We start from the raw sequence: 22,690 nt of genomic DNA, 5'->3' as shown, positions 1-22,690 counted from the left end.
CATTATAAGAATTAAAAAAATCGTCATTTTTGAGCTTAAAAATTTACTATATTGCAAATAGCTGGAGACTTCTAAAAAATATCCTAGATTCCTTCAACCTTCTACTTCGCAATTACGTACAAACATAAGAAAAAAAATAACTTTAGGTAGTCAGGAAAAATTATTTTCTTTATGGGGCACCGGTGTTCCAATCGTCCTTAAAGGGTTAAAGGCAATAAAGACGATAAATTTCTACAAGGTTCCAAACAACACTCCTTAAAAAGAAGTAACAAAAAAATTCAATTTGTGTTAAAAATATTACATTTAAAACCTAAGTCTTTGGCACTTGCAAGCAAATATGCCGAAATTTGGCACACTTACCCTATTCCTACATTTTTTTGTTGTTGAATAAATACATCATCATATTTTGTCATAGTCAAGGGACGTGAGGCACCCATGAATGTGGGAAAGCTTCGAAATTGGAATTTTTCACGTCTTTTTTTTAATAACATTGAACCTTATCATGATAATTAGCTGCATAAACAGATTAAGAAGCTAAATTACATTATGATATGGCTCAGTTTCATTTAAATAATCGTAGAAAAATCCCAATTTAAAAGCTGCCCCGGATTCAAAGGTGCCCCATTTTCCCCTGAATCGTTCACTTTCCTGATGAATCACTCACAATAAATTTACCTCAGAAGAAATATTGAGCAAACTTGTATTTACACTCAGTCCCTGCATTATGCACAACGCACAATAACTTAAAATTATAAAATTTTTATAAAATCATTTTTGAAATACACCTAAATATATACTATTTTGCGACACTAGAAATTTGAAAACATTTTTCTACTTTTTCAGAATAAAACTTTAATTTCTTTTATTAAGGCAATTTTTTTTTAATATTCTAACCATTTATTGAAGAACTCTGGCCAAAAAGTACTGTTTGTTAATCGTGTTAATGCATTTCTATTAAACAATTGAATCTTTTTATTTGAACTACTTTTACTCCGCGCGAAATTCTTTCTACGGCCGATTCATTCAAAAGAAAACCCCTGCGGGTATGCAAATTTTCTCGATGCATATTGCCATTTCGCGCGTTTTTTTTTGGTCCCGAAAATGTGCATAATCCCAGGACTGAGTGTATTCCATTTATTCAAAATAAACTTCTTCCGTTTGATTCATAAAATATTATCAGTCCGATTAAAACATTTTTTTTACATTATTTTTTTCAAAAAAAATCACTTGCTTAAAGGGAAGTGGAACACCTTTGAAAGTAGGGTACCTTTGAATGTAGGGAAGCTTTGAAATAAAGATTTTTCTTCTTTAAGCGGAAGTGAGCCATATTTAGCTTCTCAATCTGTTTGTGTACCTAAATTATATCACAATGGCTCAATTTTATTTAAGAATAGGGTGAAATATCGGAAATATCCCAATTTCAATTTACCCCTATACATCGTTGATCTATAACTTTTATACTTTTTACTGTAATAAATAGTATTTTTTCCATTTTTTTTTTTTGTTTTTAAATCATTAAGCAATAAATATTCATATCTTCTTTAGGGGGAAGCAGGATACCTTTGAAATTGGAACTTTCACCTATTTTTAAATAAAATTGAACCTTATAGTGAGATAATTTAGCTGCACAAGCAAATTAAGAAGCTAAATTATATTAATGTATGGTTCAGTTCTACTTAAATATAGGTGAAAAATCTCAATTTTAAAGGTACCCCACTTCCCCATTTATTAAAAAAAAATTAAATATAATAAATTCATTTATTTTAGATTAATTTAAAACTTAAATTGATGACGGGCTTTTTTTCTTGCTACATTCGCAAATTTTGTCGGTTTTATGATACAATTAATTTTATTATGCACACGATTTTTATCACAAGGATCTCATATGGTTCGTTTGGTAGAATCGAGTCTCCTGATTAAGAATCTATTCTTGGTTTTGCTCGAACACATCACAATTTATTTTCTTTCATTTTTTTTGTTTTTACTGTTTTGTCTCATATTATCCAACAGGCAGTAAACAGGACAAAAATGGCGCCAAAAATGTTTTGCATACATCATGAAGTTTCTGTAACTGTATTCCAAAAATATCTTTTGTAATATGGTAATATGCAATTCGTGGGCTCCGTGGGCTTTTTTCCGGTCCCGGAAATCACTCAAAACGGAACTTCCTACAAGTGCAATAAATTACAGAAACGCCATATTATACAAAACAATTAATTTAGAAAAAAAAAGAAAGCAATTTGTTGTGGATTTTTTTTGGTCTTTCCCAAGAATTTCTCTGATAATTATCCCCAAATTCTTCCGATCTTTCGCGAAGAGTTTCCAGGGATTTCCTTGAGAAAAATTCCCCAGTTTTTCCGACCTCTAACTTCTCCAAGGGAATTTCCGACAATAGAAAAAAAACCCAATTTTCGTCACTGCTTCTCAGGGAGTACGCGTAAATTTCTCTGTGAGTGAGAAAAATCTCCGTTTTCCTGCAGCATGTAATCTGTGATTTCTCAAGGAGAGCCTGAGGGAATAAAAAAAATTTGCATACAATTAGGAGTATTTCAGAAATGATTTCACAAATTAGCCCCAATCGCCCCAATAAATGGTAAGAAAAAAATGTGCATGCACGGAATCCCGGGGTCCCGGAATGATGCACATTTTCAAGACCAAAGAAAATCGCAAGTAAAAGCTTTACGGACCCAGAAAATTTACATAATATAAGCTCAACAGGAATTCTCTCGAATAATTCACAGAAACGCCGTGATGTATGCAAATTTGTTGGCGCCAAATCGGGATTTTCAACGCCAACAGTAAGCTGAAGAAGTCTTTTTCAAATTTACTGCGTAAAAATTGTATACTTTTAGGGCTATTTTTAAAAATTATTTCAGAAATTAGCTCCCGATGATAGGCAAATATGCGTAATAAGTGTGCATAATTCCGTTACCCCTGTACAATTCCAAGTAGTTTTTTTTAATATTGCCTATTTACTAATTAACCCGTATGGCTTATCCTTTTTAGGTCTGAATCCTGTATAACCCTTTAACGACGAGACCGTTTTCGCGGATCGAAAATACGCAATAAAAATGAAACCGATAGACAAAATCAGTAAAAAGTCTTACATATGTGGAGCTCAGAGGCAAAATGACACATATCCTATGCTTTAGCCATAGGATATGTGTCATTTTGCCTCTGAGCTCCACATATAGCCTTAGAAAATCCAACAGGGGGTATTTTTCACCTCTATGAGCGATAGGGACAAAAATAGCCTAAAAATTTAAGTATTTTTTCTGACAATAACAATGAATGATAATTTTCATGACCAACGCACAATAACTTTTGTTTGTAAACATGTTTTCAAAATTTTCTATGAGAGTGAATGAAATGTAGATCTAGTCTTCTCGCTCTCTCTCATATAAAATTTTGAAAACATGTTTACAAACAAAAGTTATTGTGCGCTGGGCATCACTCTAATGAAAAATATTATGTTTGAGTATTGTAGTTTCTTTTTCCAAAACGGTTTTACTTAAAAAAAATTGGAAGTATAAAAAATAATTAAAATTAATTTTCAAGATGAGAATTTAAAAATTCGTCATTTTTTAGCTTAAAAATTCACTGTATAGCAAATAGCTAGAGACTTGCAAAAAATATCCTAGATTCATTCAACCTTCTACTTTACAATTACGTACAAACATAAGGGAAAAATAACTTTAGGTAGTCAGGAAAAATAATTTTCTTTATGGGACACCGGTGTTCCAATCATCCTTAAAGGGATAACAAAAGCCCCAGCAACATTCAACACTTGCCTAGACTTGTTATCTAAGTGGCCTAAATGGCTAGATAGGGGGATTTTGACCATATAAGTTACTTAATTTAGGAACTTTTGCTATATATTATAGCAAAGACACTAACCATTTGAGCAATAATCCAGGTTTCTAGGTTCTAAACACGACACCAAAAAATTCAAAATGTAACCGGCCTTTTTATAAAAGCGTGGAATCGTTTGAATTTCCCCGACACTTGATATGATTTTGATTAGTTTCAACCGATAGCAGCAACGACAGTCCGCCAAAACAAGGTCCAGAAAGCTGAATAAAAAAAAGCTGAAAGCCATTGGAATAAAGCAAAGAAATGGTTTAAAACGTTTAAAACACTCACAATAAAATGACCTTTCCAAATCTGCATTAGGTTTTTTTTTAATCTACTGCGACTAAGATTTTAGAGCTATTTTTCCATGGGGAAATTCATTCGATTCCACGCTTTATGTTGGAATTCACATGATATTCTCCATGATATAAAAAAAAACTTGATTACTGTCCATGACGTCATCAGTTGTTGAAGTTCCAGACAAATTGTCCGACCCGGCAAACGAAGAAATTGTTTAAACTGCAAAAGAATCCCAATGGGTAAGGTTCTGTTGGAAGTTTGTGTGGATTCCGTTGAATCTGCCAAGGAAGCTGCGAAAGGAGGGGCGGGAAGGATTGAATTATGTTCAGCTCTGAGTGAAGGTGGCTTGACACCAACAGTTGGACTTCTGAAAATTGTTAAACGCACTGTTAGTATTATGTGAAGTAGAAATTAATTATTTTCGAATTGTCATAAGGAATTTTTCCAGATTGAGCCTAAAATTCCTGTTTTCGTCATGCTGCGTCCTCGACGAGCTGACTTCTGCTTCAGTCCTGAAGAAATTGAAGTGATTCTGCTGGATATGGAAGTATTGAGAGAAAATGGAGCGGATGGTTTTGTCTTTGGCGCTCTTACGGCTGAGGGATCAATTGATGTGATCAATTGCAGGAGGGTCATAGAAGCTGCTGGGAATCTTCCGGTGACTTTCCATCGAGCTTTTGATGTGACAAATGAAGTGGACTCTGAGAAAACATGTACTGAAATTGCTGATCTTGGTTTCAAGAGGCTCCTCACAAGTGGCTTTCAAGCTTCAGCGGAAGCTGGTTTGAAGCAGATCAAAAAGCTCAATGAGATGTTTCATGAGCGGTTGATCATCATGCCTGGAGCTGGGATTAATGAGAGAAATGTTAAGAAAATTGCCGATGAATGCAAATGCAGGGAAATCCATGCTTCCGCGAGAATTCCAAAGAATCAATTGACAACCTCGGGGATCTCCATGGGAGGAGGAACTGCTGATCTACAACCTCTAATGGTCACCAGCTCTGGAGTTGTTGGAAAAATGATAGAAATTCTGGGAATGTGATTTGTAGATATATTTTTTTCCTCATTTTCTCTTGGATTGTGTTAGGTCATTACAAAATTTGTTAAACTACCATAAATTGATAAATTTTTTTTCATCTTCTTTATTCTATTTCTTCTTTTATCCAAACACCTTCCTTCTTCGCGTATCCGGCTGCTTTCAAATGCCTGTTAACGGTTTCAGTAATTATGGAGTTCCTTTGCTGTTTCTGGCGTTACCATGAGGTTCTTCCTGGATCATTTCGATAATTCTATTGACATCTGTGGATACTGCTGTGGCGTTTTGTCCGGTACACTCCTGGAACCACTCTTCAGCAGTTTTTAACGATACTGTACCATCTCCCGAAACACCATTAATTTTACGATGTGATTCGCTTGCGGTGTCGCCTTGTACAAAGAATTTCAAGTTATCACGAATTTCAGAGTCAGTAAAAATTCCATTAGTTCCTGTTCTTCTTTTTTGTAAACATAGGGGTCAAAATTCAGAGATTTTGCTGATTTGTTTGGCTGATTAACCCTTTAACTCTTTCGCGTCCATAGGGTCATATATGACCCGGGGAAAAAAGTTTCTTTTTGGCTATTTACATTAATTGAAATCTAACTGGAGTCTTGAGTAAATGAGCCAAGAATCTTACATCCTTCTATTATGATGTCGTGCACGAACAGATAGATTTCAATTAATGTAAATACCCAAAAAAAACTTTTTTCCCCGAGTCATGACATTACCCTATGGACGCGAAAGAGTTAAGGACGACTGGGTCACCCGTGAACCATAGAGAAAATAATTTTTCCTAACTATCTGAAGTTATTTCTTTCTAATGTTTGTACATAATCACGAAGTAGAAAGATGTAGGAATCTAGGATATTTTTTTCAAATCTCCAACTATTTGCTATTAGTAAATATTTAAGCTCAAAAGTGAAAATTTTTAATTGGCCGGAAAACTTTGATATGGAGAGAAGAATTATATACATCTGATAAATGTCACAAAATAGAGGAATTATAAGGTAAATTTACCGCTTTTTCGCAAATTTTATTGGAAAGTTAACTTTAACCCTTTAAGGACAATTGGGTCACCCGTGACCCATAGAGAAAATAATTTTTCCTGACTAACCTGAAGTTATTTCTTTCTAATGTTTTCACCAAATCACAAAGTAGAAATATGTAGGAATCTAGGATTTTTTTGCAAATCTCCAGCTATCTGCTATATAAAAAATATTTAAGCTCAAAAATAACGATTTTTTAAATTTTCACGTTGGTACTTGAATTTTAGGATGTTTAATATTTCTAATTTTTTTAAGCAAAAACCTCTTATGACTAGAAACTATAATAACTATACATAATATTTCTCAACAAAGTAAAAATTATAGTTTATTGGTATTTTCAAGAGAGCTTCATAATTTTCATGGGTCATATATGACCAAATCGTCCATAAAGATGAAAGATACCGAATTGATTTTCCAAGTTTTGAGGTCAGAATGTTTCATGTTTTTGTTTATGTGTGCGCAAAATATTCAATTATTCGTGTAATATTGTGTGATAATATCATTTAGCTGAGATTTCCCAGTGAAATACTGACTGTATTTTACTGACTGTAATATTTTGATAATTTATAAGATACTTCTACGTAAATGTTGTAAATTCATAACTTTTTACTCTTGTAAATGACTTCAAAAATGGAAAAAAAAATTCAAGATCAATGACCACGAAATCATCCATATAATGCCCAGACGACAATTTTGTCCCGAACGAAAGCGACAAAATATACTTGGAACAAGACGTGGATGAAGTGGACTTTGAAGTCTTCATCGAAAACGCATCAACTCCGGAAGAACTCCCAGATCCACAGCAATGTGCAACTGTACGTCTTAAATTCCCGGAGACAAACAACATTGCACCTACCCATTACCATCAAACATGTTTCGAAGAAAACTGAGGTGCATATGGTGCTATCAGAAAAGAGGATTATAAGACCTATTGTATTTGTGAGGCATGCGACATTTATCTCTGTGTTAACAGTACTCGCAATTGTTTCGATGAATATCATAAAAATTAAAAATAAAGTAAATAATACATTTTTCATAAAGATTATTGTTTTTGTGTACAAGTCTTCAAGAGTCTTTTAGACCAAAAATTGAATGAGATTTTTTAAAATTAATTTTTGATCGTTTTAATTTTTACTCGTACTCTAAATATTTTTTTATTATTACAAATATATTCAAGTTATTTATCTTTCAAAAATAACAGAGCAATCGAGTAAACTAGTCGTCTGAAAAATTTTGTGCTTTTTCACCTTTAAGGACGATTGGGTCATATATGACCCATAGTTTTCCAGAACTCCTAGGGATGAGACAATTTCTTTTTAACCGTAAATCTCTTATTTAGGCTAAAATATCGAGGGAAACTTAATTTCGTTGAATTTCGCTCAGCGGAAAGCTTCTCGTCCTTAAAAGGTTAATAAACAAATGTGCGTAGCTATTCACAGGTTATGAGCTTTCTTCAAAAAAGCTCCTAATGGATACTGATTATCGCAAATCAATGAGGAGAGTTTGCAATTTGGCAGGAATTCAAAATTCCTTAGAGGGGTCTGTCATTTCCGTAAAATTTATGGAATAATGAACTAAAATTTCCCAATTTTATATCATTATATTAATTAATTTCTTTATCATTCGCCATTTTATGCTTGATACAGAATATGTAGTGTGAAAATCTTCATTTATCTGCATCGTAAACCTTGAATATACAAGGTCTCTTAAAATTAAATATTGTATCGCCCCTCACTTTGTCAACAATTATTCACATCGATGTTAGAGCAAGGCAAGAGCAAGTCTTGGATAGAGAGGAGGCTACCGGAAGACGAATTGCTGCTCCCGAAAACTCTTTGTTCGTATTCTTATAATCGGCTTCGAAATCGAAAACCATCACAAGATATCCCGACAGGGTTTCATATTCTTCAAGTTGGAAAATCATCCGAGACATGCGAGCTCGAAAAAATTTCTGAATGGAAAAATATCAAGAGACTGAAAGAAATCAATCACATCCTGGCAGAAAAGCTTTCATGATTTGGAATACGGAAGGCAAAAACATAAATAAGGTATTTTAGTATTCGTTTCACAATTTCAATAGGTATTCGAAAAAATTAATATAGAGTTCTTCACAGTTATTTTCTAATCGCAGTTTCTGTGATTCTTTGCCACAAAATATTGTTTTAAGAATAAAAAAAATGACAGAAAAGTAAAAATAATAAAAATAAAAGCACTTATTTACATAATTTTTCAAGAAAATAGCGTGGAAAATATGATACGAACCACTATTATACATTTTCATAAATGTCAAATTAACTTAAATCAGTTTATTGACCACCGCGAGAGGTGGTCGAGAATAAATCAGCGGCTAATTAGTAATTTGCTGATTACCCTGATGTGTCTGAATACGAAAACGGCATAGGAGCTTTTTGGAGACTTTTTTAATCAGCTAAACCAGTAATCAGTTGAATCTCTGAATTGACCCCATGATTTCAAGAAAAAACTTACGACTTAAGCCAAGAGACGACTTAGGGGAAAATGATGGAAATGTAGTTTGAACATTATTTCTAATATAATTACGCTAAGCCGTCTCTCGGCTAATCGTCAGGTCTGTCAAGGAAGGCCCTTAGCTTAGAGCTACAGGATGCAACTCCATTTTTTTACAACGCTTTTAGCTCCATCTAGTGAGAAACCGGCACATCATTATCAAACAACCCACTATTACTTTTTTCTCCTTCTAGATCTCTAACGGCCCCAGCTTTTGTAAGCCACAAAGGCCAAATATTAATTTTTTACAATCCTTTATTCTCGCATTCCTACTAATAACAGTTTATTATGGTATTGTAGTTATCTTCTTTCTCATTCAAACTCAGAAACAGAAAAAATTAAGTTACTTATCATTTTATTCTCATTTTTTTAAATCCTCTCTCTAATCTCTTTTTCTTTTTTTTTTATTATCTCTGTATAAATAAACTTTCTAGAACTATTCTCCATTGTGTAAAATGTATAGGAATTCCCTTTTTGTATTCACTTTTATTTTCATTTTTAATTAAAAAACTTTTACGTTAAAACAACAAAGAAAGAAAATATTTTGAGAGTATATGTATATATATTGTTTTTTTTATTTATATGAATTCCGTTCACTAAGGATTTTCTCTTATGTATATCATTTAAAAATTTTCATGATTCTGTTCTTAGCATATTTTTTACTCATTTTTTTTTCATATCATTAATGTGTATTTTTCATTTTTTTCTTCATTTTTTTTTTTAAATTAGTAAACCTCACCACCATGGAAATTGTATATATATTCTTCACGTATTTCAAATTCTTCAGAATTATTTCTTTTTCTCAAAAAATCGTCATTGCGTCAAAGAAAATTTACTCTCCAACTTTTTCTCCTTGATCTTCTGATTCGGATTCTACAATTGAAAAAAAAAGAAACATTATAATCAATTAAAAAATATTAGGGAAAAGTACAAAGAATAAAATAAGAAAACAAGAAAATCTAACCTTCTTCAGCATTTTGGAGCCATTCAATGAACTTCTTCATTTGTTCCAAGAAGTGCATTTTGCCCTTGGCCGAATGGGCCTCCTTGTACCACTTGATAATTGAATGTTCAGAGACAACTTCTGCTTTGTAGAACAACAATATGATCTTGGAGAAGACTTTCATGAAGTTCATATTATCATAGCAGAATTCCTGCACCCTGAGAATCAGCGTCAACTCGGCACGATCAGTTGTCGTGAATGCCTGAAGAAGTTGAGTATGCTGTTTAAGGTGCTTGAGTGCCTGATCGGCCACAAGTTCCTCCTTCTTATTCCATTCAGCTAGTGACATTACTGTCGTCCAAATGAGTCCAATCACCTCATGCTCAGAAATATTTGACTTCAGAGCCGCCTCCTTCACATCCTCAATTATCTCCGACGGAGACTTGTTGTCATTGATAGCATCGTTGAGAAGCTGCAAATTAATTATGTAATAGAAATATTTATTTGCCATGGCGAGGAAATTAAAAAAAATCATCCGCATATTACTCAGTAGCGGACTACGTCAATTGCATTTGGATTTAGATTGTAAAGACCTTTAACTCCTTCGCAATTTTAGTTTTTTGCTTTGACCCCTTCCCCCGTTCCTCCCTCTTAAATTTTTCTTCGTAGGGTAAATTAAGCTAATTCAAAACCTGCTCCTTATGGAAATTTTTCGCTACACCAAATGGAAACGCCATTGTTTTCACGATAAATACAGTACTAAATTATTATATTTAGATGAAAGGCTCATAATTTTGTCCAGTTTCTTATTTTGGACACTTTGAGGATAAAATTGGACACTAAAATAAATTGTTGTTCATAATATACATGGATAAGATTGTGGAACGCAGTCGGGGGCAGAATGCCATTCGTATTGGGGATTTCAGGGTGAGCCATCTCCTCTTCGCAAATGATTTGGTTCTTTTTGGATCTTCCGAAGAAAAGCTTCAGCGCGCACTTGACCGATTTGTAAATGTTTGTGCCGAAACAGGTATGAAGATGAACGACAAAAAGTCGGAGGTAATGGTGATTTCTCGAACTCTCGTCGCGAATCGGTCAAGCTTCTGCAGTAATGAGGGAGCTTGGCGGAAGCGTGGTGAGGAAGGCCGAGCTCAGCCGTTCGGCTAAGCTATCAGTTTTCATAGCTGTGTTTATTCTTATTCTCACCTATGGTCATGAGATTTGGGTAATGACCGAAAGTATAAGATCGCGACTGCAACCTGTTGAGTTGAGGTACCTTCGGGCGGTTAAGGGAATCAATCGTCGAGATCGAGTGAGGAATGTGGCCGTTCGTGAGGAACTAAGAGTCGAGGAGCTGCTTCTTCGGGTAGAGAACACAATTTCGATGGTATGGACATGTTCAGCATATGAATAGAAAAAGATTCCCCAGAAAAGCTATGTGAAGGCGTCGACCTCGAGGCAGACCTAGGACAAGGTGGCTGAATCAAATTCAGAATCTTGCCTTGGAACGCTTTGGGATCGAACCCGAACATCTTCCTGAAGTGGCGGAGGATCGACAGGCGTGAACTACTAAACTGGATGTCATGGGCCCGCGACCCCAATAGGGATAAGCGGTTGAAAATTAATGAATTATGTCGGACTATATTAAATCATTTTTAGCAGATCCATTTGGTGACGCTACAACTTGGAAGTGCATTGATGACGCTATTGCGGAGAGCCGTCGGAGGCGCTGGGTGTCTACCGTTGAGGGTCTCAACCTCACTCACAGACCTCAGACCTGGAGGTTGATACGACACCTTGGCAACAACCCCGCTGCCGACAAAATTCTTCCACAGGTCACTACAAACCAGATCGCAAGTCAATTGCTCCTAAATGGCAAAATTGGCAAGGTCGTCTCTAAGCCGAAAGTCATTCGGACGGAGTGCCTCTGCATATACCTTTTCATGCAGACGAGCTCAACTCGGCTATTAATGCGATGAAATTCAGGAAAGCGGCAGGTATTGACGGCCTGTTCGCAGAACAAATAAAAATTTTGGACCTATCACTGTTGACAGGATCCTCAGACTTTTTAACCATTGTTTGTGTCATCGCAAAATTCCGAAAGAGTGGCGAAAAACCCATGTGGTGGCAATCCAAGGAGCTATCGTCATATATCTCTATTATGTCATCTTTTCAAAGTGTTTGAAAGTATGCTGTTGCAAAGGAGAGGATAAGCTGATCAGAGAGTAAGCTGGATACCGCTCTGGGAAATCCAGCTCTGGTCAAGTACTGAACCTCACTCAATACACTGAGGATTGGTTTGAGGAAGACAAAATCACAAGTGTTGCCGTCGTTTACCTCTCGGCAGCCTTTGACACAGTAAACCACAGAATTCTCTTTTTTCAAGATCTACAATCTTACAAAAGACTACGGTCTCACACGGATAATTGGAGTTCTCTTAGAGAATCGCAGATCCTTTGTTGAGTTCCGTGGTCAGAAAAGCAGATGGAGACAGCAAAAAATGGCCTACCGCAAGGTAGTGACCTGGCTCTAATTTTGTTTAATATCTACACAAATGATCAGCCATTGCCGCTTCCATCTAAGGCCTTCTTGTACGCGGATGACTTGTCTCTAGCTGCTAAGGCAAACACGTTTCAAGACGTGGAGTCCCGGCTTGAGACTTGCCTTGTGGAATTTTCCAAATTCTACAAGGAGAACCAACTAAAGCCAAATCCCTCTAAAACAGAGGTAAGTTGTTTCCAATTGCGTCACAAGTGGGCCTCTAGGTGTCACTCTTAATCGAACTCTTATACATACAAGATCAACTGCAGTAACGTTAAGAACAAGCTCAAGACAAGAAAAAACTTACTGCGAAAACTTGTCAACGTTCAGTGGGGAGCTCAGCCGAAACTGCTGCGTACGTCTGAACTTGCCCTATCTTTTTCCGTAGCAGAGTACACAGTTGAAGTATGGGAGAAATTTGCGCACGCTAAGCAAGTTGACGTCGCTTTGAATGATACCGCCCGTATTGTAACAGGGTGCATAAAGGGCACGCCAGTGGACAAACTCTATCCCCATTTGTCAAGGTTTCTTAAAATCTTCAACTTTTCACACCACAGGGGACTAAGTTCTTACTTTTTATGGCTTATAAGAAAAATAAATCAACTGATAATACACCTAGAAGGAGTTCTACTCTATAATTTCTAAAATTCTATACAACGCCAGTTATCCTACGATACTCTATTTCTATGAGGGCATACGACTCACCTGCTGCAATTCGCGCTTAGCTTCCTGGCTAGCACGTTGCTCATGCAATTTGACAATATCCGTAAGGTCCTTGCTGACAAAGACAGACTTGAGATATTCCTCAGAACGCTTGTTCAAAGGGAAGAACTCCATTAGACGCTTCTCAATATTGCCCTTCTTGAGTGCCTGCGTCAGTGATGACATTCCTTTTTCCTGCTTAAATGTAACAAACACTTCAATCAGGAAATCCAAGGCAATGCCATCCTTCACCAAGTGTTCATTGATGAGAACCAAGAGAACAGCTGGTGGAACAGATCCATTTCCTAATGCAAAAACAAAGAGATAAATTAAAAGCAAATTCAATGTGTTTATTAATTGAGTTTAAGTTTAAAAGTTTAAAACTTGAGTATTAGTCTACATCTACACATTGTGAGATATTATTGTCAAAATAGTGCATATTGACACAATTTAATGCGAGTCACGTAATGTTATCACAATACAAAATTGCCCGATTAAAATGACTCTCTATAAGATCTTCATAATACTTCCAAGGAAAAATCGGAAAGTCTTTGCCAAGTAACATAATTACCCCATCAATGTGATCTTGTGCAATGTCTCTCTCAATCTCACGTTAATAGTGATTTGTACATTTGACCTGAAGTGAGATTTGCCTTGTGAATTAGATTTTTCGTGTGAAAAATGGGAAAATTTCTAAGACGTCAGTGAGGTGATACTCCTTATTTTGGACAAGTGTCTCTCACGAAATTTCGTGAAGTTTTAGCTTTTGTGATGACTAAGTTGGACAAATGCCTGGAGAAACAAAGGAGCATCATCTCTACGAAAGAGATGTAGCGAGAAAAGCCTTGAAAGGCTCCCGGAAAAGCCAGGGAATGAGCGAATCCGCACGTACTTGGAGTACCAAAGTCAACTCATTTTAATGAATGATATGGAAAGTTTCCGGGCTTCTTGTGACATTCTACGTTTCCCTTACATAAACAGGAAGAGGAGTTGGTAAGATTGGTTCATGAAATGAAGAACAATGGGAATCCTGTTGAGGCGGATTAGCTGTCCAAATTTACAGCCAAGTTGTCCAAATTAATAACTAAGTTGTCCAAAATTCTAGTCAAATTTACCTCTACATATCAATTCATTTTTAAACGTATTAAAACGAATTTTAGTAAAAATAAGACGATAAATAGCTTGCCAAGTTTCTAAACAACCCTTCTGTAAAGACAGTAACAAAAAAAGTCAATTAGTATCGAAAATATCGCACTTCAAACTTGGAACATCGATGCTTAGAAGCAGACTGTCCAAAATTATGAGCCCTTACCCTACATAGATTAAATGTTGACAATAATCTCAAAAATTGAAATGCGAGTTATGCTGAGATGGCGAAATTGACCGGGAAGTTTTCCGCTCCACTGCCCGGAAGATTGTATAAATCGGTTGAAGGAATTCAAGTTTGTTACTCAGAAGCCAGGAGGAACTGACCGATAGCCTGGGATTCCGGACACGAGGATGTTAAAAAAAAGTGCTTGAGCTTTTTGAAAAGCAATTCGATCTTTCCGTGTGAAATGTTGGTAAAAGATGAGAATACATTGGAGCTTGGTTCATAAAATCAAGAGGAGGAATGGTTTGATAACCTATAAAGCTCAGGCTACTCCCCATCGGACAGACATGCACCGTCAAAATGGTCAAAATGTTAAAACAAGGTTGCGGAAACACAACGATCATCTTTTCAAAGGATTCCAAGGCTGTGGGAAACATGTTTAACCCATCGTGCACTCCGAAAGATTGAGAAATACTCTGGAATTTTGACGACAAGTTTCAGGAAAAAGGGTCAAACAGCCGAAAACTTGCCGAATTTCGAGAGGAAGTGAAAGAAAGCCATACGATACCGTGGACATGGGTTTGTCAACTCCTTAATGAAGGGAATTAAGAAGAAGGTGCGAGAATTCGGCGAGAAGTCATTGGATTAAAAAAAAAAAAAACAAAATCCCAGAAATGTGCTAATAAAATTATCTTTCCAAAAATATTTTTGTTTTTTTTATATGCTGTGATTAATGTTTGAGAGCCATTTATCAATGGAGAAATTTCATCGTGCACACGCTTTACATGCAGAGTATAGGATTTTTGAGATTTAAAATCTCTATAACTATAAAAATATTTATCTTTCAAATATTCACAGGGAAGGTAGAGGGTAAAAAAAGTATCCAAAAAGTGAATGAAATGATTTTTGTAAAAAATCGAGTTTTTCGACTTATATTCTGAGTCGTCGAATGGCTGAGTCTAGTATTCAAAAATCCTATAGGGTAAATTAAGCTAATTCAAAACCTGCTCCAAATGGAAATTTTTCGCTACTCCAAATGGAAACGTCACTGTTTTCATGATAAATACAGTACTAAATTATTATATTTATATATTTTCTATACCTCACTTTCATTATTTAGTTAATTTTTGCTCCAAATAAGGCGAAAATCCATTCATATTCACAAATTTTAACTTGTTAGTTTCTCAGAAAAATTAGTAGTGTACCTTTTCACCATTGAATTTTTCATGGATCGACCATGTTTTCCAATGAAAAACACAATGAGGTGACTGTTGTTTATTCGTTTTATTTAACATTTATGTCATATTTCTGGCTAATTGTAGTTAAATTAAGTGCTAATCTTTATTGTTAACGGTACGTGAAGTTTTTAAATGAAATAATTACATATTTCGTGAAGAAAAAGGGTTTTTCTGAAGTGTCTGCAAATGCTTCAATAGCAAACCCCGGAAATAAGATTTTTTTTTGGAGAGATTTTCTTATTGTTTTAAATGTGAAAGGCGAAAAGACCAGGAATAAGAACAAATCCTGCTTTAAGGAGCAACTCAACAAGCTTTTGGAAGCCTTTCATCGCAGTTTCATTTACACTGTTTGTCTCCAATTAGAAAGTTTCTCTTGTCTCCATTAGGATTAATTTGTTTCCAATAAAAGTATTTCACACTCGCGTATTTTTCTTGTATTTAAGAAGTTTTCAAATTATATCTAAAGAATTTTCACTAAACAGGAAGATTCTAGAAGAGTCAAGGAGCAAATTTATGTAATTCTCTTCAGAAAAAATATGAACTTAATGTGTTTAATCTTCTGTCAAAGTTAAAGCGTCTGGAAATGGTATTGAATTAGAACATTTACCCTAATCTTTTACAGAATCTGGTAAAAAACTGTTAGAAAGTTAAAGTAAAAAAAATATATTTTGCAAAAAAATATACAGACAACTAAAGGCACATGCGCCTAGGTATTTTATTTAAATTGTAATCGTCTCTACAATAATGTTGTTGGCATTCTTCTCGAATATTTACATGTTCGTTGATCTAAATATTGCCAAACAAGATATATACGAAAGATATCAAAACATCCAGAAACAAAGACAAAAAAAATGTATAAAAGTAAACAAACGATTCTCGTGGCAAAGAAATCGACTGTGTTATTAAAATTATTACTGTTGAGAAGGAATATTAAATTTCTTTTTCCATCAACTAGTTGACTCATGCCATAACGTAAATATTTCCCAAATGATCTCTAGACACACACACCACACCAGATAAGAAGAATGTTGTGGGATCTTTTTTGAAGGCTTCTCTCTTATTATGATAAAACAAATTTGTTTCAAACTTGATGGCTTTCAAAATCTAAAGAGTAAAATATAACTCTTGGACATTTGAAAGTCAGTAATATTTGATTTTTATTTTTGCTATCTCCAGTATGATTTCAAATTGAAAAGGCAAAAGTAAATTGTCTTTCTTCTCAACACAAAATAATCATTCTGGAAATTATAAGAGTTGTTATCGCAAAATGAGAGATAATTATAGAATGAACAAAAAAAAATAATGTTCACCCATGATCCACTTACCAATCCATAATGCGGTCATACGAGCCAATTTAACTCGTTCGCTTGGTGTGAAACCTTTTATAAAGACGAGAACTTTTCTCATTTCTTCTTCAAACATTTTTTCCAAGTACTTGTGTCGACGCATGAGATTGATGAAGACCTGTGCAAAAAATATTTGAGACACGTCACAAAGGTGAAGAATTTAATTAAAGTTTACATTGTTGCAAGTGCTTGGCTCCCTAATTCCACAAAAAAAAAATTAGGGATAACGGCACTTTCTTTACATTTTTTTAATTTTGCACTCAATCGACACCAATTTGCCGATCATGGAGGAATTTCTTCTACCCCAAGGCAAATTGGCTCTAATGAGGTGCGAAATGATATTAAATGAAAAGTAAGAGGAGATATATACCTGCTCCTGATTACGCAGGGCCTCCATGTCTTCAGAGGCATTGAAGATGCAACACTGTGTACATGGGTTCTCGCCATCTTGAGAGATTGATCCTCCGGGAACTGAAAGTTCATTAAAAAAAAAAAAAAACATAGTCAGACCTTTCTAAACACTGCAACAAAAATAACGAAAAAAAGACATACCAAGAAGACCACCAGCAATGAGAATATCAAAAAGTACTTCTCCGTAGCGACGATAATCCAATTTATTGCCGGCGTTGTGGAGAAACTTCGAGATTTGCTCTAAATCGCCACCAGTTTTTTCAAGTCCAGCAATGACCGCATCACGGAAGCCCGTGGGGTCATACTTCTCTCTTTCATCTACAATACATTACCAGAAAAAAAAGAAGAAACATGAAAAAGAAAACATTCACGAATTACAGCAGACATCAATTGTTGGACAAATATTTATGTATATAGGGGCAATAGAGGCCATTTCTAGCGCAACTATTTTCTCTTAAGTGTCGTACTATGACCTTGCAGAATTCAAAACAACTTATAAAAAGAACAAAGTTGTACTCAGATCACCATCCCAAACTATATTTAATTTACACACAATCAAATGTTTGTAGGCTTGATTTATTACTTTACTTAATATTAGTTTCTGATTAAAAAAAAAAGAGGTGGCAAAGCGTCCCAGGCTTTGCGAAATGCTCGAACTCTTGACTTAGATGCTATAATAGAAAAGTACTTTCGCATCATTTACCGTTTACCGATTCTCAACCGATTTGAACCGATTCATTAATCTCTCAAAAGATCCCCCAAAATAGTTTTAAAAGTAATAGGATCGATTTTCAGATAATTTTTTTTATTGGTTATGAACCGGATCATTACCGATTGGAATCGGTTCAGTTTTATAGGAAATTCCAAGACCTTTCCAACAAGCCTTGACTCCATTCCCTTTATAAATGCGCTCTCTAGTGTCCTTTTAATTTTTGACCTTGAAAAACCGTTATTAGGAATGATTCAACCCTATTTTCGTATATGGACGAAATGTTCGCCTGGTTAATCTCTAAAAAACATAGTTTTGGAGGGGAAGGGGAGAGGTGGGGAGAAAAATGAGGGGCATGTTAATGATCCTTGGGTCGAGTTATGGGGGGGGGGGGTCACCCGAAGGTCCCAAGTCTCTATTTCTAACCATTTGGCCTCTAGAGCTGGCGACAGCCGGACGGACAGACGGACTTGACGGACAAACAGCGTGACATTTCTCAGAAATCGTTCGTTGAAATTTGTCGAGAAAAGTGGTCTCCGGTGGGTGGAAAGTGGAAATTTGGGAGGGGTGAAAAAATCGAGGGATTATATTATATTATACTGCTCTCTCCGTAGAGTTCGAGCAGTAAAAACGTTTATTTTGGGAAAGAATTCGTGGAATATCAATCTGTTCTTTAGACTATTTAAAGTGTTATAGTGGTTTTAATTAACACGAACGAAATTAAATTTTGTTAGGATTACAGCAATTATGAGTATTTCATTATAAAACCGCGATATTCGCAACAGACGGGATTTCTAAATTAATTTTCAAATTTCGGAAAAATTTCAGGCTTCGAACACTTAAAGAAGTTTTTTGGCACTATTTTCACGGTGCTGTATTTGATGAGACAATAAAGATTTTCTTCGACGACCATATGATCAGACGCCTTTTAGAGGTGACTGAATGACCCTCTCTGTAGTGTAAAATCAGAAAAATGTTCTACAGAGAGGGTCAATCAGCCACCTCTAAACGGCGTCTGATCATATGGTCGTCGAAGAAATACTTTCTTGTCTCATCAAATACAGCACCCTGAGAATAGTGCTAAAAAAATTTTTTCTTTGTTGAAACACCCTAACGTACATCCAATGGTTGAAAGGACGCCATTTTTTTTTTTTAATATTTAGCTCGCGGGTACGAGTGAGTTTCAAAAATTGGCCCTCAGACTCTGCTAAACTTTCCAAGGTTAGATTCCGCAAATTTTGTTTATCGGTTTCATTTTTATTGTTGACTTTAGCTGTCTTCAGATTCAGACTAAAAGTTTAGCCCAGTTTCTGAAGGTCTGAAAAACCCAAATAGCAACCAATTTTATCAAGTCTAGAACATTTACCAACGTGAATATCACGAATAGTAGCATTTTTTCGTGAATATTGCGAATATTTCATAAATATCTTGAATATTTCCTCAGTATTGTGAATATTGCGAATAATTCCTGATTATTTATATTGCGAATATCGCGAATATTTCACGAATATTGCGAATATTTAGGGAAATATTCGAGTAATTCCTTCTTCCCATATAAAATTGTAAATATTGATTCTACATGAAATTTTGGTCAGTTGTTTGCCCCTTGAAAATTATTGGTTTTTCAGAATCGAATAGTTTCGAATAAATTAATAATCGAATCTTAAGTTAAACATTTCCAAAAAAATCTTGACTGATAAGTAATTAGAGCAGTTAAGCCATATGGCTAAGCCTTAGATCTGAAGCTCGTATTTCAGTCCGTAAAAAGCGTCTCGTCCTTAAATAAAGGGTTAATGAAATTAACTCATAGCTTTTTTCAAAGCACAGAGATTTTTGTCTAATTTTACAATTTCTACCAAAAAAGATTATAAGGATTCTCATCTAACTTTATAAATTTAAATGTATCCATGCACTACGTTCTTTATGGCTTTGGTCTTTCCTAATACAAATAATTGCAAAAAAGGATGGTATGCAAAATCCCGAATGGTCAAAATCCTGAAAGGGACGAAATTATTTCAGAGGATAATGTGTAGAATATTTTTTCAAAACACGGAAAATTCCCGTTGAAATCCCGGAAGTGGCTATGGAAACTTTTAAGCCTTTTAAGTATTCGAGATTTTGATTTTTGGGATTTTGACCGGGACTCTTGTAAAACTGTTAAAACAAGTTAAAACAAAAATTGCTTATTCCCGCCCCTAACCGTGTATCAATAGGACATTCTTTACCTCTCTTCCTGGTCTTAATGCGTTGACCTGATAGAACTGGTCTCTCTGTTTTTTGACTCATACAATAATTTGCTGAAACGAGAAAGGATAGAATTATGGTAATTGTGTCCCCATAGAGACTCTTATTTCCTGGACATTCTCTTTTCCTGTCTGTGAGGAATGCAAAAAAAATTAATCCATGAGGGAATTGTGCTTTCTTGTCTTGCCTTTTCTTTCTTTTGCCATTCACCCTCGAAAGGTATTTGCCAAATACTTGATTCTTCTGGTGCTTGTTTTTTTGGTGTTTGCGAGTGCAAAAAGAAGTAGAACCGGAAATGCCACAATTTAAGCAACATAACCTCATTAATTCTTTTGGCTCTCTCTGTCTCGCATGCGAAATTCTGTCCTCGTGACTCATCCAGATGGGCTTTTCTTGCACCAATACAAACGAGTTTTTCCCGTTGTTGCTCAACATCCACAAATTCCTCTACCAGAGGGATTAGGCATGGGCTAATTGCTATGGAAAGCAGGTATAATTTTTGAATTTGAAGGAACCCAAAAAAGCCAATTTTGATGCCCAAAGCCCAACAATGGCGATTGCAAAATGAGTCAAATCTTGGCTTTGAGTCACGGTCGACCAAACTATTCCCATCGTCCTAATTTTCCCGAGAGATTTCTGGCAAGAGTGAGAAGGCACATTTCCGCCATGGCATAAGGTGCAATTTGGGTGAGAATTTGAGGTCAATGGCCAAAAAAAAAGATGTTGAGAAGTATGAGAGTTAGAAAATGTGGACGTCACATTGTTACGAAAATGATGAAAAAAAAAAGTCAAAGTAAAAATCTTACTCTTGTTCTGTTGTCTCAAACAAAAATCCAAATGTGTGATCCTAAATTGATGAGAAACTCAATTAATCAACCAAAAAAGTCTCTGTACACGTAGGAAAAGTGGCTTAAAATGAGATAAATAAGAAAGAAAAACGTGCTGTCATAAAGGAAGAAAAAAAAGTGATGGCGCGTCTCTTCACTTGTTCTTTGCTACTCTACGAGAAAAAATGCCTTCAAAATCACATGAAAAATCAACAATTTTCCGGTCTCTGCTGTGTCACTGTGAATTGTCTTTAGTCTCACTGCCAATTTTCCGTGCAAATAGGTACTAAAATTTAATTATTTTGCCAATATTCTACTTACAAAATTAATAAATTGCAGAGCACTTTTTCACAAAAATCACACTGTCACTTTTCGCAATTTCAATGCCGAATGATATGTGGCGATTTTTCGAACTTGTTGTCGACAGAGCTGTGCGTCAGTAAAATGGAAGCGGCCGACGGACGTTATAGAAAAGCCGGCTTTATAAACTATTTTGTTTCTTTTCCTATTAAAAAAGAGTTTATTATTATAGAATCTTTTATTATTGAGCTACTTTTTGTACATTTACAAAATAATTACATTCTTCCAAATTTCCAAGTCTTCCAAATCATTGATTTGATTCAACTTAAATACATTGTTAAGAATATTTGAATTGTATTAAGAAATAAAAGATTAAGAAAAATAAATTAAGCACAAGGTAATATGGTGCTTACTGATTTAATGCAAGACGGATATGTATTTTATACAAATGATACTGTTTAAAGTGTTAATTGACTTACAATCGAGTGGTGGGAGGTTTTGCATTGCAGAAGAAAGTTATCCTTAATCTTAGAAATTTGGTTTTGCAAAAGAGAAGTTTTGGCAATCTCATGAAGTTTGATAGTAGAGAAGTCCCATGATTTCTTGTAGATAATTTTTAAGAATTTATTTTGAATAATTTAAAGCTTCTTTTTGTGCGTTCTAGCACAGACTTCCCAGATGGGACAACCGTACAGAAGAATACTGCGTACAATAGCAACCCGTCAAATAATTTTGTCAGATATCTTTAAGATTTCTGCAGAAAATATCTACACCTCTGCCGAAAATCTGCCGAGAAATCTGTAGATATTCCTAGGAACTTTGTTTGGGCTTGGGACAAAATTCTTCAGAATTTTTTTGCAGATTTTCTGACGAATCCTAGTGCATACTCTGACGAATTTCTGTAGTTATTTTGCCGATTTTCTGTGGATTTTTATCTACATTCCAGACTTTCCAGACAGTTGTGTCTGAAAATATCACAGTGTTTATATAAAATAAAGAATTCTGCGACGCCGTGTTATAAGTAATTAACTTTTTATTGGGAGTGGAGAGTTTCGATTTTCTATTGATCAAACGGTAATGTATTTTGAGTGCCTTTAATGACTTATTTATAGTATAGTTAATATAATCTTTGAACGTTAGCTTAGGATCCAAAAAATCCAAAATCATACCAAGATATTTAATTTCTTTAGTCCATTTTATTTCCATGGATTTAATCCGAATGGGTGAATTTGGAAGACGTTTTTTAGCTGTTCTGGTCGTAAAGAAAATTGCTTGAGATTTATCCATGTTAATTTTAATTAGCCAATAAGAACAATAATCAATGTACTGAGCACAAGCATTTGATAACTTGTTGATG

At 35.1% G+C, this 22,690-nt stretch overlaps 2 protein-coding genes across 5 annotated transcripts; one reads left to right on the top strand and one right to left on the bottom strand.

Annotated features, from left to right (window-relative positions):
• Positions 1-4,052: 4,052 nt before the first annotated feature.
• On the top strand, positions 4,053-5,293 carry LOC129800570 (copper homeostasis protein cutC homolog). Its single transcript, XM_055845062.1, has 2 exons — positions 4,053-4,540; positions 4,601-5,293. The coding sequence occupies exons 1-2, from the start codon at positions 4,388-4,390 to the stop codon at positions 5,192-5,194; spliced, it is 747 nt and encodes a 248-aa protein (XP_055701037.1). The 5' UTR covers positions 4,053-4,387; the 3' UTR covers positions 5,195-5,293.
• A 3,704-nt stretch (positions 5,294-8,997) lies between these two features.
• Positions 8,998-21,468, bottom strand: LOC129800549 (protein krasavietz). Of its 4 annotated transcripts, none has more exons than XM_055845050.1 (9): positions 21,355-21,468; positions 21,013-21,053; positions 20,188-20,259; positions 17,395-17,571; positions 17,213-17,313; positions 16,822-16,960; positions 12,950-13,251; positions 9,725-10,175; positions 8,998-9,633 (listed from the first exon to the last, which is right to left on the bottom strand). In XM_055845050.1, exons 3-9 carry the CDS (start codon positions 20,246-20,248, stop codon positions 9,593-9,595), a joined length of 1,272 nt encoding a protein of 423 aa, XP_055701025.1. In that variant the 5' UTR covers positions 20,249-20,259; positions 21,013-21,053; positions 21,355-21,468; the 3' UTR covers positions 8,998-9,592. The 4 variants fall into 4 exon arrangements, with proteins under 4 accessions (XP_055701025.1, XP_055701007.1, XP_055700998.1 ...); XM_055845032.1 differs by having other exon boundaries at positions 21,013-21,115; positions 21,355-21,430; XM_055845023.1 differs by having other exon boundaries at positions 21,013-21,427.
• Positions 21,469-22,690: the final 1,222 nt, after the last annotated feature.

This window comes from Phlebotomus papatasi, chromosome 1 (assembly GCF_024763615.1).
Source record: "Phlebotomus papatasi isolate M1 chromosome 1, Ppap_2.1, whole genome shotgun sequence".
In the NCBI taxonomy this organism is placed as follows: domain Eukaryota; kingdom Metazoa; phylum Arthropoda; class Insecta; order Diptera; family Psychodidae; genus Phlebotomus; species Phlebotomus papatasi.
This window is presented reverse-complemented; position numbering and strand designations above follow the sequence as displayed.